Source organism: Balaenoptera ricei, chromosome 11 (assembly GCF_028023285.1).
Source record: "Balaenoptera ricei isolate mBalRic1 chromosome 11, mBalRic1.hap2, whole genome shotgun sequence".
Lineage (NCBI taxonomy): Eukaryota > Metazoa > Chordata > Mammalia > Artiodactyla > Balaenopteridae > Balaenoptera > Balaenoptera ricei.
In genome coordinates this window covers 39815142-39828115 of record NC_082649.1, presented here as the reverse complement: position 1 = coordinate 39828115, position 12974 = coordinate 39815142, and the positions used below count along the sequence as shown (strand labels likewise).

The window sequence follows — 12974 nt, the reverse complement described above, 5'->3', positions numbered from 1 at the left end:
CCAGCTGCCGCCTGACCTTCCTCTCCCTGCCCCTGCCCAGGTCCTAAAGGTGCACCTGCTCGGCCATCGCAAGCGCATCATCGCCTCCCTGGCAGACAGACCCTACGAGGAGCCGCCCCAGAAGCCCCCACGGTTTTCCCAGCTGAGAGTGAGTTGGGGCGGGTGGGAAGGGATGTTTGTATGTGCTGTGTGTTGTTAGGAACTGAAGAGAATTCTTTGGGAATTCTTCAGAGACAGCGTCACCTCTGTAGTCGAGGAGCAACTGATCCCTCCCTTCCCAGTGTTGGGGCCAAATGTTGGCAAAAGTAGGAAAACAAATATCCGAATCCCAGACGGCTGGGGCCATGTCTGAATGTCCAGTTCAGCTGTACCCGGGGTGGCAGGCAGGGGTGGGTCAGAGGAGCCCCCTCTCGGGCAGCCTGACATGAACCCGATTCAAAGCATGGCACACGTGGCGGGACCTGGGCCCTCCCCGTCTTCTGAAGGAAAATCCCTGTGATTTTAAAAACCTCAGAGATGCTTTGTTGCTCAAGGCAGGTAATCTCTGACTGAAAAGCAGGTCAGACTGTGAGCCTGCGGTTCAGGATGAGTCTCCCCAAACCCATGAGGTTGCGTGGCTCCCAGTGGGTGGGGTGGGCCCTGGGCTCCAAGCCTCAGCCCGTTTACGGCAGCCTCAAAGTGGGCGTTATTTTATCCTCCTCTTTCGCATGAGAAAGCTGGGGCCCAGGCTGGTTCTGAGGACCAGACTCACAGCTGACATTCAGATATGGAAACTGAAGACTGATTCATACTCTCTGTGAGGGCTCTGGGTGCCAACCGGCAGTGCTATGTTTTCTTAGGAAAGACCTTTGGATTTGGTCACGTGCCCCCAGGACCTGCGATCAGTTGTGACAGGCGATTTTATAAACTAGAGATCGCTTCCCAGCCCTACAACCACCCCTTTTCCCTTGGGGCTCCAGGCCAGAGGGTGCTCTCGTGACCCGGGTGCTCACCTGCAGGACCCGGTTGTCAGGGCTTCCTGGCTGGAAGAATCTGGTCACTTTGACTGTACCCACGCTGGGCCCAGCGGCCCGTTTCCCCACTGGGTGCTGACCTCCAGCTCGTGCCCGTTCTCACTGATTCTCCTGCCCAAGCTGGGCCCTGACAGCCCGAGGATTGGCTGACACCTACAGCCTAAGGACTGGCCTGATGAGTCTCAAGTCTCACCTGGATTTCTCCCCACTGCAGTGCCAAGACTTGCTCTCCCAGACGTCATCCCCCCTGAGCCAGAATGACTCCTGCACCGGCCGGTCGGCTGACCTGCTGCTGCCTTCTGGGGACACGGGCAGGAGGCGGCACGACAGTCTCCAAGACCCTGCAGCGCCCTCTCGGGTGGAGCGCTTCAGGATCCAGGTGGGTGGGAGGGAGCCACAGACGGGGTCCCCTCATTCCTCTTGGCAGGACAGGGCTCCCAGCCCACCGCTCAGGGCACTGCTTTCAGGGCTCTCGCATTTATTCGACTTGCCCGTCCTCCCTCCTGCCTTGCACAGACCGCAGGCTTTTTGTCCTGTCCCCCGTCTTGGCCTGTTAGATACAGATTGCCAGGTGTCCCTCGTCCCCGCAGGGTGAGCCCTAGCTTTGCTCCCTTTTCTCTCGTGACTCACACTTCTCAGTTCTGGCCTCTGGGGATTCCCCTCACCTTTCCACAAGCACGACCATGAATTTTACAAGATTTAAAAAGCATGTCGTCCAGCAGTTTTAGTTGCTCTGTATTGAGAGAATTTGCATATTGCTGGGAATGGAAGTCATAAATTTCCTGAATTTTCCCCTCCTCCCCATTCCTTCCACCAGCAGCCTAGTTAATTACCCCATCGCCTGGCATCTGACCCGTGGTGGCCTCCCACCCCTCCCCCACACCCCAGCTCCTGCCACGAGGATCCCTGTAAAGTGCATCCCTGGCCACGGATACTTCCCCGACTCCCCACACCAGGATCAGATCTACACTCATCTCAGACACCACAGAGCCTTCCCTGCTGAGCTGCTCGCGGGTGGGCGGGCAGCTGAGGTCCCTGCTTCTCCTCCAGTTCTCTGGCATAGACAGGCCTCACCTCCGCCCCAGCGCATCAGAATGGCTTGTCTGCCTCCGGCCTGGAGCTCCCGGAGGTGGAACCCGGGAGGGAGCCTGGGAACCCCTTGAGCAGGCGAGCTGACCTGTGACCCCACGTGTTCTGCAGGAAGAGCACCGAGAGGCCAAGCTGACCCTTCGGCCCCCAAGCCTGGCTGCCCCCTATGCCCCTGTGCAGAGTTGGCAACACCAGCCGGAGAAACTCATCTTCGAGTCCTGCGGTTATGAAGCCAATGTGAGTAGCCTCTGCCCTCCCAGCCTGGCCGGTCTCCTGCTTTCCGTGCCGGCCGGACCCAGGGCCCCCGTGGTGTTCTCCGCTCCTCAGCCGCTCCCAGCACCTGGGGGAAGGGGGACTCCCTGGCCAGGACGGGGGAAGGGAGTCACTGGGAGAGGGAGCCCCCTGACTGTGGTCCCAGATTGGCTGGTGGCCCCATGTGGTAACGCAGGACTCCTAAGCCGGGCCACTGCTCGCTCCCACAGTATCTGGGTTCCATGTTGATCAAAGATCTGCGAGGGACAGAATCCACGCAAGACGCCTGTGCCAAGATGCGGGTAGGTTACCGTGGGGGCGGCTAGGACGCAAGGCGGCAGATGGCGGCACCACCTGCAGCCACGGGGGCCCTGCCACGCTGCGTGCGGCTGAGGGAGGCCGGGCCTAGCCCCGAGAAGGTGAGTTGACAGGCCTCCCGTTTCTTGTAGAAATCCACGGAGCACATGAAGAAGATCCCCACCATCATCCTGTCCATCACCTACAAAGGTGTCAAGTTCATCGACGCCTCCAACAAGGTGTGCTTCCCACAACTACTGTTGAGGGGGGAGGGTCGCCCTTCCTCCCCACACACCCCCCGCCTCCCCGCTAGCTGGGTATCTTCCCTAGACGGTCCCTAGCCCACTACCCCTCTCCATCCCCCCCAGCCCAGGTACTTGTCTCTCACGCACCCACGTATCCTGGTTCCTGGGGCCCCGCCCGAGGGACAGCTTATCTTCCCCAGCATGGGCTCCACTGGCCACTTATCTGCTCACGGGCCTTTAACGCTGTGATGCAGTTAGCGAGCATAGGACACCCCCAGGCCCTGTGCTTGGGACCCCACCCTGGAGAGCAGAGTGGGCTGGGTGTGAACATTTGCCCCCTCAGTTGCCATGGTCAAGGGTGGAGACCCCAACCCTAAATCAGACAAGGTGAGATGCCACCCCCACCCCGAAGAGATGGGGGAAGTGGCGTTTGGCTGACGCTAGGATGGGATAGGAAGGTGGCAGTGGTGAAGGGACTGGGGTGTGCCCTCAGGGAGCCCAGGAATTCCAGACCCTGCTTTCCCCGCAGAACGTCATCGCAGAGCACGAGATCCGGAACATTTCCTGTGCAGCCCAGGACCCGGAGGACCTCTGTACCTTCGCCTACATCACCAAGGACCTGCAGACCAGCCACCACTATTGCCACGTTTTCAGCACGGTGGACGTGGTGGGTGGAGTCCGCAGCTGGGCACGGTGGGGGGTCCTGTGCTGCAACAGCCCCAGTGCAGTGGGTCCTGGCACCTGGCTGGCACTTAGCAAAGGTCTGTTCAAGAATGAACATCACTCCAGCCCCCTTTATCTGGCACTGAGACTAAAGCACACAGGACGACAGTGGCTTGTCCAGGGTTCTAGTGACAGAGGCTTTCCTGTGTCTGGCTGCGTGTCTGTCAGGTCAGCCAAGGCTTCATCTCCCTGGGCTCTTGGTCGACCATCCATCCTAATTCCCGCCCTCCAGCTGGGCCATCTCCCTGAAAAGCCCTCCACCTCCCTCCTGGGGACAGTAAGTTTTCTTCCCCCAGATCCCAGCTTAGGCGGGGTTCTGGCGCTGCTGGGCTGAGGGGAGCTGTCACACACGCTGCCCACAGGGAGTGGATGAGTGACCTTGGTGGCTGCCCTGAGACAGGGCCTTTGTCCAGGTCCCTGCTGCCCCCGTGAGAGTAGCTGGTTCCAGGGTCTTCCCGGCCTTGCCCAGGAGCTCTGTGCTTGCAGCCTCCTGGCTCTGCTACTAGCTAGCCGTGTGACCCTGGCTCCTTGTCTGCGCAAAGGGGATAGAGTGTAACTGACTTCATGGGGTTGTTCTGAAGGTGAAATGAGGAAATCCTCCCAGGACACATCCTTCCCGGTACTCTTACCTGTAGCTCATCTTCCCACATCAGTCAGTTCTACTGTAACGTGGCGTCTGTGCTCCTAGAGAGCACCACGCCCTGAAACCACACGGGAAGCACCAAGGCTCATGGGGAGATGAGGCAGGGGGTACAGCCCTCAGGAACCTAATACGAACACCCACACCATTTTATCCATGTTAAATGGTTAAGAAATACATAAATGCTACATAAACATGGCGCTCTGCCTTGAGAAGGACCCGAAGTCGGCTTGTGGAAGCATGTGCCTCCTGCCAGCCTGTGTGCCAGAGGGAGAGAGAAAGAGAAGGAATAGAGGACAGAGGGGTGCACAGATGGAGGGGAGGGCGCGAGCCGGGTGGCCCTGGGAAGAGCTGCCGCTTGATTGTTACTGTCAGGGGTGGGTCCCATAGGAAGTTGAGCTGCCAGGTGGGGGTGGCCCGTTTGCTGTGTATTCCCAGGCAACGGGGGTCAGCAGGGGAGTCTTTGCATTCGCCTCGTGTTTCTCTCCAGTGAAATCACACATGAGGAAACACAAAATGTGTGTTTTGTTCAGATTGTTCCCTAATGTATCAGTCACCTCGGGACAAACTTCTGCTTTCAAAGCAAGCGTTCCAGCAGATTCCCTGCACTCTTGTTACCTGTGCAATGCTGCCTGGGCCTGTGCTCAGGCGCATGAGGCCAGGGCAGGTGTTAGAGGCAGTGGTTCCTCCATCCCATCTCTCACGTTGTGCTGTTTTCTCCCAGAACCTGACCTATGAGATCATCCTGACGCTGGGGCAGGCGTTCGAGGTGGCCTATCAGCTGGCCCTACAGGCCCAGAAGTCTAGGCCGATGGGGGCCTCTGCTGCCGAGATGATCGAAACAAAATCTTCCAAACCGGTGCCTAAGCCTCGGGTCAGCATGAGGAAGTCAGCAGTACGTGGGCCCCGGGATTTGAGGGCTCGGGGTGGAGCGGGCGCAAGGAGGGTCTTCTCACGCTTCAGGTGGCCGGCCCCTCAGGACACGGGCCTGTGTGAGCCGGCCTCCGTAACGCCACCCCGTGTCTGTGTCTGCTTTGCTCTGCACCCCAGGTGCCGCTGCCCCCTGATAGTCGCTGTTGTTACTGTCACACCTGCCCCACCCATCGTCCTTCTTACCTCCCGCTGCCGTCTGTTAGTCCTGGAGTCAAGGTCTCTGCACCTCCTGCTGTCTGTGTGTCAGTCTCCCCGAAGTGACCGTGAGCTCTCTGAGACTCTGGTGCCCGCCCCCGGCCCCGCCTGCATGCCCGTCTTTCCTGAGCTGCCGTCCCACCATCCCTGTCTGTGCTGTAGCCTCTGTTTCTCTGCCGTATGTCCTCCTCTCCAGAGCTCGCGGGTGCCCACTGTGGTCTTGCCCGGGGTGAGCTCTCTGGCCCTGCCAGAGGGACCCGAGGTTTGGGGTTTCCAAACCCCTTACCCCCTTCCTGCCACCGAGAACAGCTTTGGGGCTTAGTGCTCGATGCTCAGGTAGGGCAAGGCACCTTTAACTGAGCAGCTCCAAGAAACCCCCAGGAGAAGTTGCCCCTGGAGAGCTCAGAGGCGGCCCTCCCGTGATGCTCCAGGGAAGGTGCCCCTTCTGCCACCCCACCCCAGGGAGCTTGCTCTTTGGCTGAGGAGAACAGGGCTGCCCCCATGGGGTACTGATGCCAGCATGGCCCAGGAGGCGGGGGACAGCGGGCCCTGTTGACCCCTGGCCCAGGTGCAGTGCTCCCTCTGACTCTTCACCCTCTTCCTCAGCAGCTGGAACCACCTGATATGGACCCAGATGCCCAGTCCCATGCCAGCGTCTCCTGGGTTGTGGACCCCAAACCAGACTCTAAGCGGAGCCTCAGCACCAAGTATGAGACCACTATCTTCTAAGCACCCACCCCGTCTCCACTAGTCTCATGTGCCTTGCCGTCCGTCTTTCTGCTCTTCTCAACTCTCCTTCCAGCTGCTGACGCCAAGGTCCCACCCCCACTGGGACCTCTCCTCCCGGGGCGGCAGCTTTAGACACTGCACACTCTCAGCTCGCACCTAACACCACCGGACACTGTGAATTCCCCCCTTGGGCGAGGACAGCTTGGCGGGGGGGCAAGTTGCCTTTGAGGTGGGCACCAAGAGGGCCTCAGTGGGCGGGCACTGTGGATCCTGAGGTGGGCGCAGTCTCCAAGCAGAGTCCACACGGCACTGGAGGCTGCTCCCTCTGATCGGCCTGGGCTCCCTGTTGGCTCTCCTCTCCCGTCTTCCGAGCCACGGCTGGGTGCCGTTGCCAAGAGCTAACTGCACCTTTCCTGACACAACCAACCACTGTGACCACGTGGGGCCAGAATCCCCTTGCCCTCTGCTCTAAGGTGCTGGCCTCCCCCTGTGAGACCCTCAGCTCAGCGATGTGGCTTGACCAGGGTCAGACCTCTTTCTGTGAGGGCCCAGGGTCTGTGCCAGGTCCTAGGGCACATGCCTGACTCCAAAGCATGGGGCTCTGAGCATCTGAACACCCACAGGCTGGCTCCACGCAGCAGGTGTCTTGGTCCTGATGGGTCTTGCACTGCAAGGAATGGGATGGCTCCTCACGTCTTCGCCGGGGAGTCCCCGGCTGGCTCTGGAGTCTGGCTCGAGGAAGAGGAAGGCCTTCCTGTAGGAGCCAGCAGGAGGGAGGCCAGTGCCCTGCATACACCGTGCACCTTCTTCCCTCAGAACGGAGCTGCTCAAGGACAGGGACCTGGGCCGAGCAACATCCGTTGTCCTCCAGGAGCTTTCTGATGCTTCTCCACGATGTGGGGACCAGAGATAGTCAGCTGGCACCCGGTCCCTTCCCTGATCGACCGCCCTCAGCCTCTTGACTCCTGAGAAGGAGTCCATCACCTCAAAGCAGTTCAGCAGCTAGGATGGTGGAGTTGAGGCTTTCAAAAGGCCCACGTTCTTGCGTGAGGGCAGGTCAGCTTAGATGGCGGGAGAGGAGAGCCGCAGTTTCCGTGGGAAGAAGCACTGTGCACGTAGCGTGGCCCAGTAGGAGAGCCAGTAAGTTGCAGCGGTTGCTTTATGAGTTGAAACCCAAGTCGACAAGCCGGGGTGGGTCCTCCTGCCTGCCTGTCCTCGTGCCTTCCAAGCAGATGCGCTGAGCCACGGAGGGTGCTCAGGGGAGGCTGTAAGGGACCTTCTGTTCTGCTTCCGTGTTTCCTTTCAGCTTCCTCCACCTTGTGCAGGCCCCCTTGGTTAACCCTTTCCTCCCCCCCCCCCCCCGTTGTGTTTGCTTCTGCCAAGCTGAGCCACCGAGGAACCAACTGTGCTGCGGAAACAGCCGTGGGGAGCGCAGGCTCCCGCCGCCGCCGCCGCTGCCACCACCGTCTCAGCTGCAGCTTTGAAGACGCAGGCCCCCACTACTGCCCGTAGGACCTCCTCGCGGCTGCATGGTCTGGGCCTGCCACCGCCAGGTCTCGCCGCGTGAGCCCTGCCCTGGTTGCGGAGCAGCCCTCCAGGCCTCTAGCAGATGAGGCTGGAACTCCAGAGGGCCAAGAAGTGACTTGTCCAGAAAACATTTTTAATAGAAAAAAATTTTTTTATAAAGTGAACTTTCAACACTTGGCTCAACCCTCTAGGTTAAACTGCCAATCTTTAGACAATGGCCATAGGGTCAGAGGACAGCAGGCCTCTGTCCTCAGGCTGGGGTCTTGGCGTGCTTGGGCAGCTCTGAGAGAAGGTAGTGGGTGAATTGAATCTGCTCGACAGACCTGCCAGTCAGCTGCTCTTCCTTCTGAGCCGCACGGCTTCTTGTCCCCGCCTGGAGCTGGGGGCAGCCCGTAGAGGCGCCTGGCAAAAGCAGAGGCTTCTGGGGTTCCAAACGTGAAGGTCCGGGGCCACGCAGAGTTGCACAAGCAGGTCGCGGTGCCCGAGCTCTGGGCTGCTCCTCCGTCTCGGACCCGGCGGTGGCCAGAGCGCTGCCCTGGGCTGCCTGGCCACAGGCTCTCTGGTGACCTCAGACTGTCTGAGTCGAGGCAGAAAGGAGAAGCAGCAGCTTTGTTTTGGGCATTAATGGGTAGGTCGGCTGAGGTGGCTGCCTGCTGATTTGTGATTTGTCTAATCAGGTCTGTGTGATTAGGACTCACTTTGATTCTCTGAATTATCGGTTTGATTGTCATCCTTTCAGCTGCTGGGCTCCCCCCTGGCTCCAAGGGTAGAGAAGGCTGAATCAGGTGACAGTTTGATTCTCCCCGAGTGTGGCCTTCAGGGCAGGCTGGCGTCCGGGTGCTGCTGCTGCCTGAGCCCTCCTGCTGGCTGGCTTTGCTTTTCACCTTTGGTTGCATTGCTCCTCCTGGAGGTAGAGGCAGAGCCAGAGGGACTGTTCCTGTGAGGCTGGGCCAGGTCAGCTGCCTGTCCAGCACCTTCCAGAGCAGAGCCTTTCCTCCCACGGGGCCGCGAGCAGACCTTCCACTTTGCTGGCACAGTGCAATCTGGTCCCAGGATCAGTAGTCCAGGCTTCAGTAGCGCCGCTTTCTCTCCCGGCAGGGGCTGTGAATGAGCAGGGAGCGCCCCGGCGCACCTTCACAGCCCTGTGGTCGGCCAGCAGTGGAAAGCTGGGCCGCGTCCTCCTGCTGACCTGAGGCTGGGCCCTGTGGGTTTCCTTTCCGCTGAGCCGTCCACACCGCAGGCCTGGGGAGTCACATCCCCTCTCACTGATCCTGCCCTTCTCGGTACTAAACAAGGACCTCGATACCGGGAAGTCTGACTTCACGTCCTGCTGCTTCCAGGGCCCGTTGGCTTCCACTGAGCAGTATTCAGCCCCTACTTCCTTCCAGGTATGGACGAGGAACCCCAAGCTGGGTGGGTAAACCGCGGCTCCTGCTGCAGTGCGAGTGCTGTGCCCTCTTCCTCCTGAGGAAGGCCGGTCTCCTCTAAGCAGCCCTCTCTTGGTGGGTGGTGGGTCCATTAAGAAAACTGTAGACACTACGATGAGTTCCTCAAGCTGTCTCTTTGTTTTTAAGTCATAGGTAGGTGTCTCCTCCCCTTGAAGCTGCTATATCTTCTTTATTTATTCAGGGTGTTTCATGTTGGAAAGCCTTGGCTGATCTGCTCTGGCTCTGGATTTTGTTTTGAGCTTGGTTTATTTCTCAATAGCCAAGAAAGGAAGGGACTAGATATTTCTTTTTTACTCCTCCTCCGGTACAGGTACTCTCCCTCCCCTAGAAAGAAAAATTTTAACACCAGGACAGGCTTCACGTGGAGAGAAGTCCTGCTTCTGCACGTGAGCACAAGCCCCGCAGTGTGGCAGCCCCGTTCTGAACTGTGCAGGCCGTTCAGGTGGGACTTGAGATAGGTCAGTACCTGCCCGGCCACAGGCTCTCTGCTCCGCCCTTCTGCTTGCAGCTACTCCAAGCAGGGCTTCCCTTCGACAGGCTCTGCATTTGCAACGCTCGCATCCCCCCGGGGCCCCCAGCTTCGACTCTGGGGAGTCCCCGGAGAAGTCTCGGGCTGAGCAGACTGGTCTGCCCTCGGCCTGTGTTGTGATGCCCGGGCCTGCAGGACGACTCTCAGACGCAGTTCACAAAGTGGTGTTGCTAATGCTGTGGCAATGGGACTGAATTGTAATAAAACGTTATTTAATCTTTGTCTCTGTATTTTGATACTTGAATGACTTCCCCTTTTATTTTACTGTACATATAATTGTTACTCTGTCCAATTTTGTCTAAATTACAGACATCTTGTGGTACCAAACATAACCGATCTGTGCAACAACATAGACTGACCTCACTACACGAGAGAGAGTGTAAATATTCCTGGGCTTTCGGCTTTGGTTTTGTTATTTTCGTAACTGTACAACTTAGAACAGACTGAATTAATAAATGAGAAGCGACATGAAACCAACCTTACTTTGTGGAGTCTGAGTTGGAAAGTTTCTTGATTGTTTTCCGGCAGAAGTGCAGGCACAGGCCAGCCGCCGGCTCCAGGGCGGTAACAAGGATCCGCTGTTTGGCTGGGACAAGTTTGGGGATTCCGCTCCGTCCAGCCCTCTCTAGTCATCGTTAACCCTGCTCCAGTGCAGGGGCCCTGCAATTCACCTGCCCCTCCTCGGTCTGAACACCAAGCAGGGGCCACATCCTGGCCTGGGCTGGTCACCCACAGATATTTATTGAATGTCGGTGTACAAGGCAGTGTGGGGACTGAGAGCTACGGAAGGAGAGGCTCCCTTCAGGAACTCAGTTTGATTGTGGAGGTTAAGTTTTAAACAGACACAACTAGCTACCAGCCCAAAGCCACACCGTGAGACCCATCAGACAGTCCCGGGCTGTGGGGACTGGGAGGGATGCGGTGCTCGAAGAACCGGAGCGGGTGGTGCCTGGGCTGCTATTCAAAGGAGGGTTGGAAAGGCACAAATAACACTGACATCCCTGTCGTTGGTGGAGCACCCGTGTTCCAAACCCTGCTGGCAGCTTTACAGGCAACCCGCCCCATCAGCCCTCACACCTAGCTGGGTACTGTCTCTATAGAAAAGAAAACCGAGGCTCAGAGAGGTTAAAACGCCTGCCCAGGGCCAGCTGGAGAGGCCCCTAGAAACCATCTAGTCCGGCGGTGTCAGGCTATCCTCAGAGCCCCTCGTCACACTCCTGCTTCAACCTGAGCTGCCGAATTCTGCACACTCTTACTCATGAGTTTCTGTGAAATATTCCATTTGTTAAAGGGCTTTACAAGAAAAGCATTGATTCTCACCCAGTACCCAACTGTATTTATGAAGAAACCAAGGCCCAGAACAGGGAAATGATTTTCTCTTAGCCAGCCAGCTAATGGTGGAGAGAGGACCAAAACCCAGCTTCTTCCGACTTGGGCTTCTCAGGCCAAACTGCATTGAAACTGGGAAAGGAGACTGATTGAAACTGGGAAAGGAGACTGAGGGCCGGTGGAGGGCCTCACGTCCTAGACGGGGCGGGGGCATCATCCTCACCCACCCCCCTCTGCCCCCTGGCTTTAGCACCAATTTCTTAAGCAGAAGAAACGTTACAGCAAGAGAGGAGGTTTGGTCATAATTGGAGTCACCGTTCCTCAGGAAAGGGTACCGGGTGGGACACACTGCCACCTTCACGATCCCTTCTGGCATCACTCACCAGCGTCAGGTGTGACTCGCTCTGCCCAACCCCAGGACTGCAGTGCTGATCCCACCTTGGGGGCCCGCTGGGTGGGGGAGACAGACCAGTTCCCGTTGGGCGCCCGGGCCTGCCATCCGGGCCGCAGGCACGCTGCACCTGACCGAGTGGGAGCCGGAGCAGGACAGAAGGGAGTGGCGGGAGGACTGTGTGGGGCGGCCTCACAGCAGGGGTGGACAGGACACGTCCCACAGGACAGCATCGGTCCAGCCTGTCTCCACCCCTTGCCTCCCCATCCCCTCTGACTCGCTGTGCTCAGTGCATCTACACACGGGCCTCCTCGGGACCTGGAGGCGGAAGCAGCCGCCAGGAGTCGGGTCGTGTCGTAGAGCGGATGGTGCAGTGCACACGGACCAGGGCTCCTCCCCTCGCCCAGCTTCACAGATGCTCCATAGCCCAGGCACCCGGGCAGCGGGGGTGTCAGGACGGAAGGCTGAGTGACCAGGCCACTGAGGAGGCGGAGCTCTGCCCACGGGAGCACTTTCTAGGGCAGCTCTGGACGCCCTCTTGTCGGCCTCGGTACCTCTGGCTTCCGACCCTGCGAGAGTCTAGGTCCCCTGAAGCCCAGTGGACGGGCTGGCTGACCTTTCAGTATCACCAACTCACAGCACCGGCCGTTACCAACCAACAGCCACGGGGGCAGGGGGTCTCAACTCCAGTGCGCAGCACACCCCCTGCAACTCTGTGACTGCTTTTTTCGGGACTTGGCTATTAGGAACACTGTTATAAACAGGCATGTACCAAATTAAAGAATTTCCCTAACACCATAAAATATTTATTATTCAGTAAATGGAGTTGGGACAAGCAGGTAGCCATGGGGGTGGTGGGAACGGTGCAGGGACATTTCTATTCCTACTTACACCAAAATAAATTCCAGATGGTTCACATATTTAAATGAAAAAAAAAAAATTAACCCCCAACAAAGCTATTGATAGAAGAAAATGAGAGACTTTTTCATAATCTTGGTATGAGAAAAGTCTTCCCAAACATGTTACATAATCTGAGTCCATTTTCTTAAGGATTAATATATTCAACTATATAAAAATCAAATAGTTCTGCAAAGCAAAATGCACAATTAAAAAAACAACTGAAAATAATGTCTGCACCACATGTAACAAAGGACAACTTGACAATAGCTATCAAAAGTAAACGAACTTCTATTTCCAGGAAGATCAAGTAGATGGACCTTCCCCTATTCTCACAAGTAAAATTAAAACCGTGGCAGAAACACCAGTGGGCACAGACAAAGCCCAAACAAAAGCCTGCTCTCTCTAGCCAGAGGACCAGAAAAAGGTAGCCTAACAAGACAGAAAGCTTTTAGACACGAACTGCTCTAGTCCATCCACACATCACAGAAAAAAACTGTGGCCCCACCCTTCACAGGCCAGCAAAGGCCAAATGGGGAGCCTAGATGTACCCCCTCACCACGTGACAAAGTGCCCCAACACCCACTGGGGTGGTGTCAGAGGAGGCCTAGTGGGGAACTTGCAATCACCCGGCAATAAGGAGGCTGCTCTTGACAAACACAATAACAAAAATGAAGATCTCAGTGGATGGGCTCAACAGCAGAATAAACAAGAAAGAGAAGAATCCACAAACTAGA

The 12974-nt window shown here is 57.4% G+C and overlaps 1 protein-coding gene across 13 annotated transcripts in view; it reads left to right on the top strand.

Moving 5' to 3' along the window:
* Positions 1-10097, top strand: part of ANKS1A (ankyrin repeat and sterile alpha motif domain containing 1A) — a 191653-nt gene extending 181556 nt beyond the window's left edge. For 3 of the 13 annotated variants that reach the window (XM_059938876.1, XM_059938874.1, XM_059938885.1), the window contains 10 exons: positions 41-148; positions 1228-1392; positions 2214-2339; positions 2585-2656; positions 2804-2890; positions 3426-3563; positions 4984-5154; positions 5310-5408; positions 5997-6094; positions 7500-10097. In XM_059938876.1, coding sequence (XP_059794859.1) covers positions 41-148; positions 1228-1392; positions 2214-2339; positions 2585-2656; positions 2804-2890; positions 3426-3563; positions 4984-5154; positions 5310-5408; positions 5997-6094; positions 7500-7503 — 1068 coding nt within the window. In that variant the 3' untranslated portion in view covers positions 7504-10097. The other 10 variants (XM_059938886.1, XM_059938884.1, XM_059938878.1 and 7 more) reach the window with 5 other exon arrangements.
* The last annotated feature ends 2877 nt before the right edge of the window (positions 10098-12974 follow it).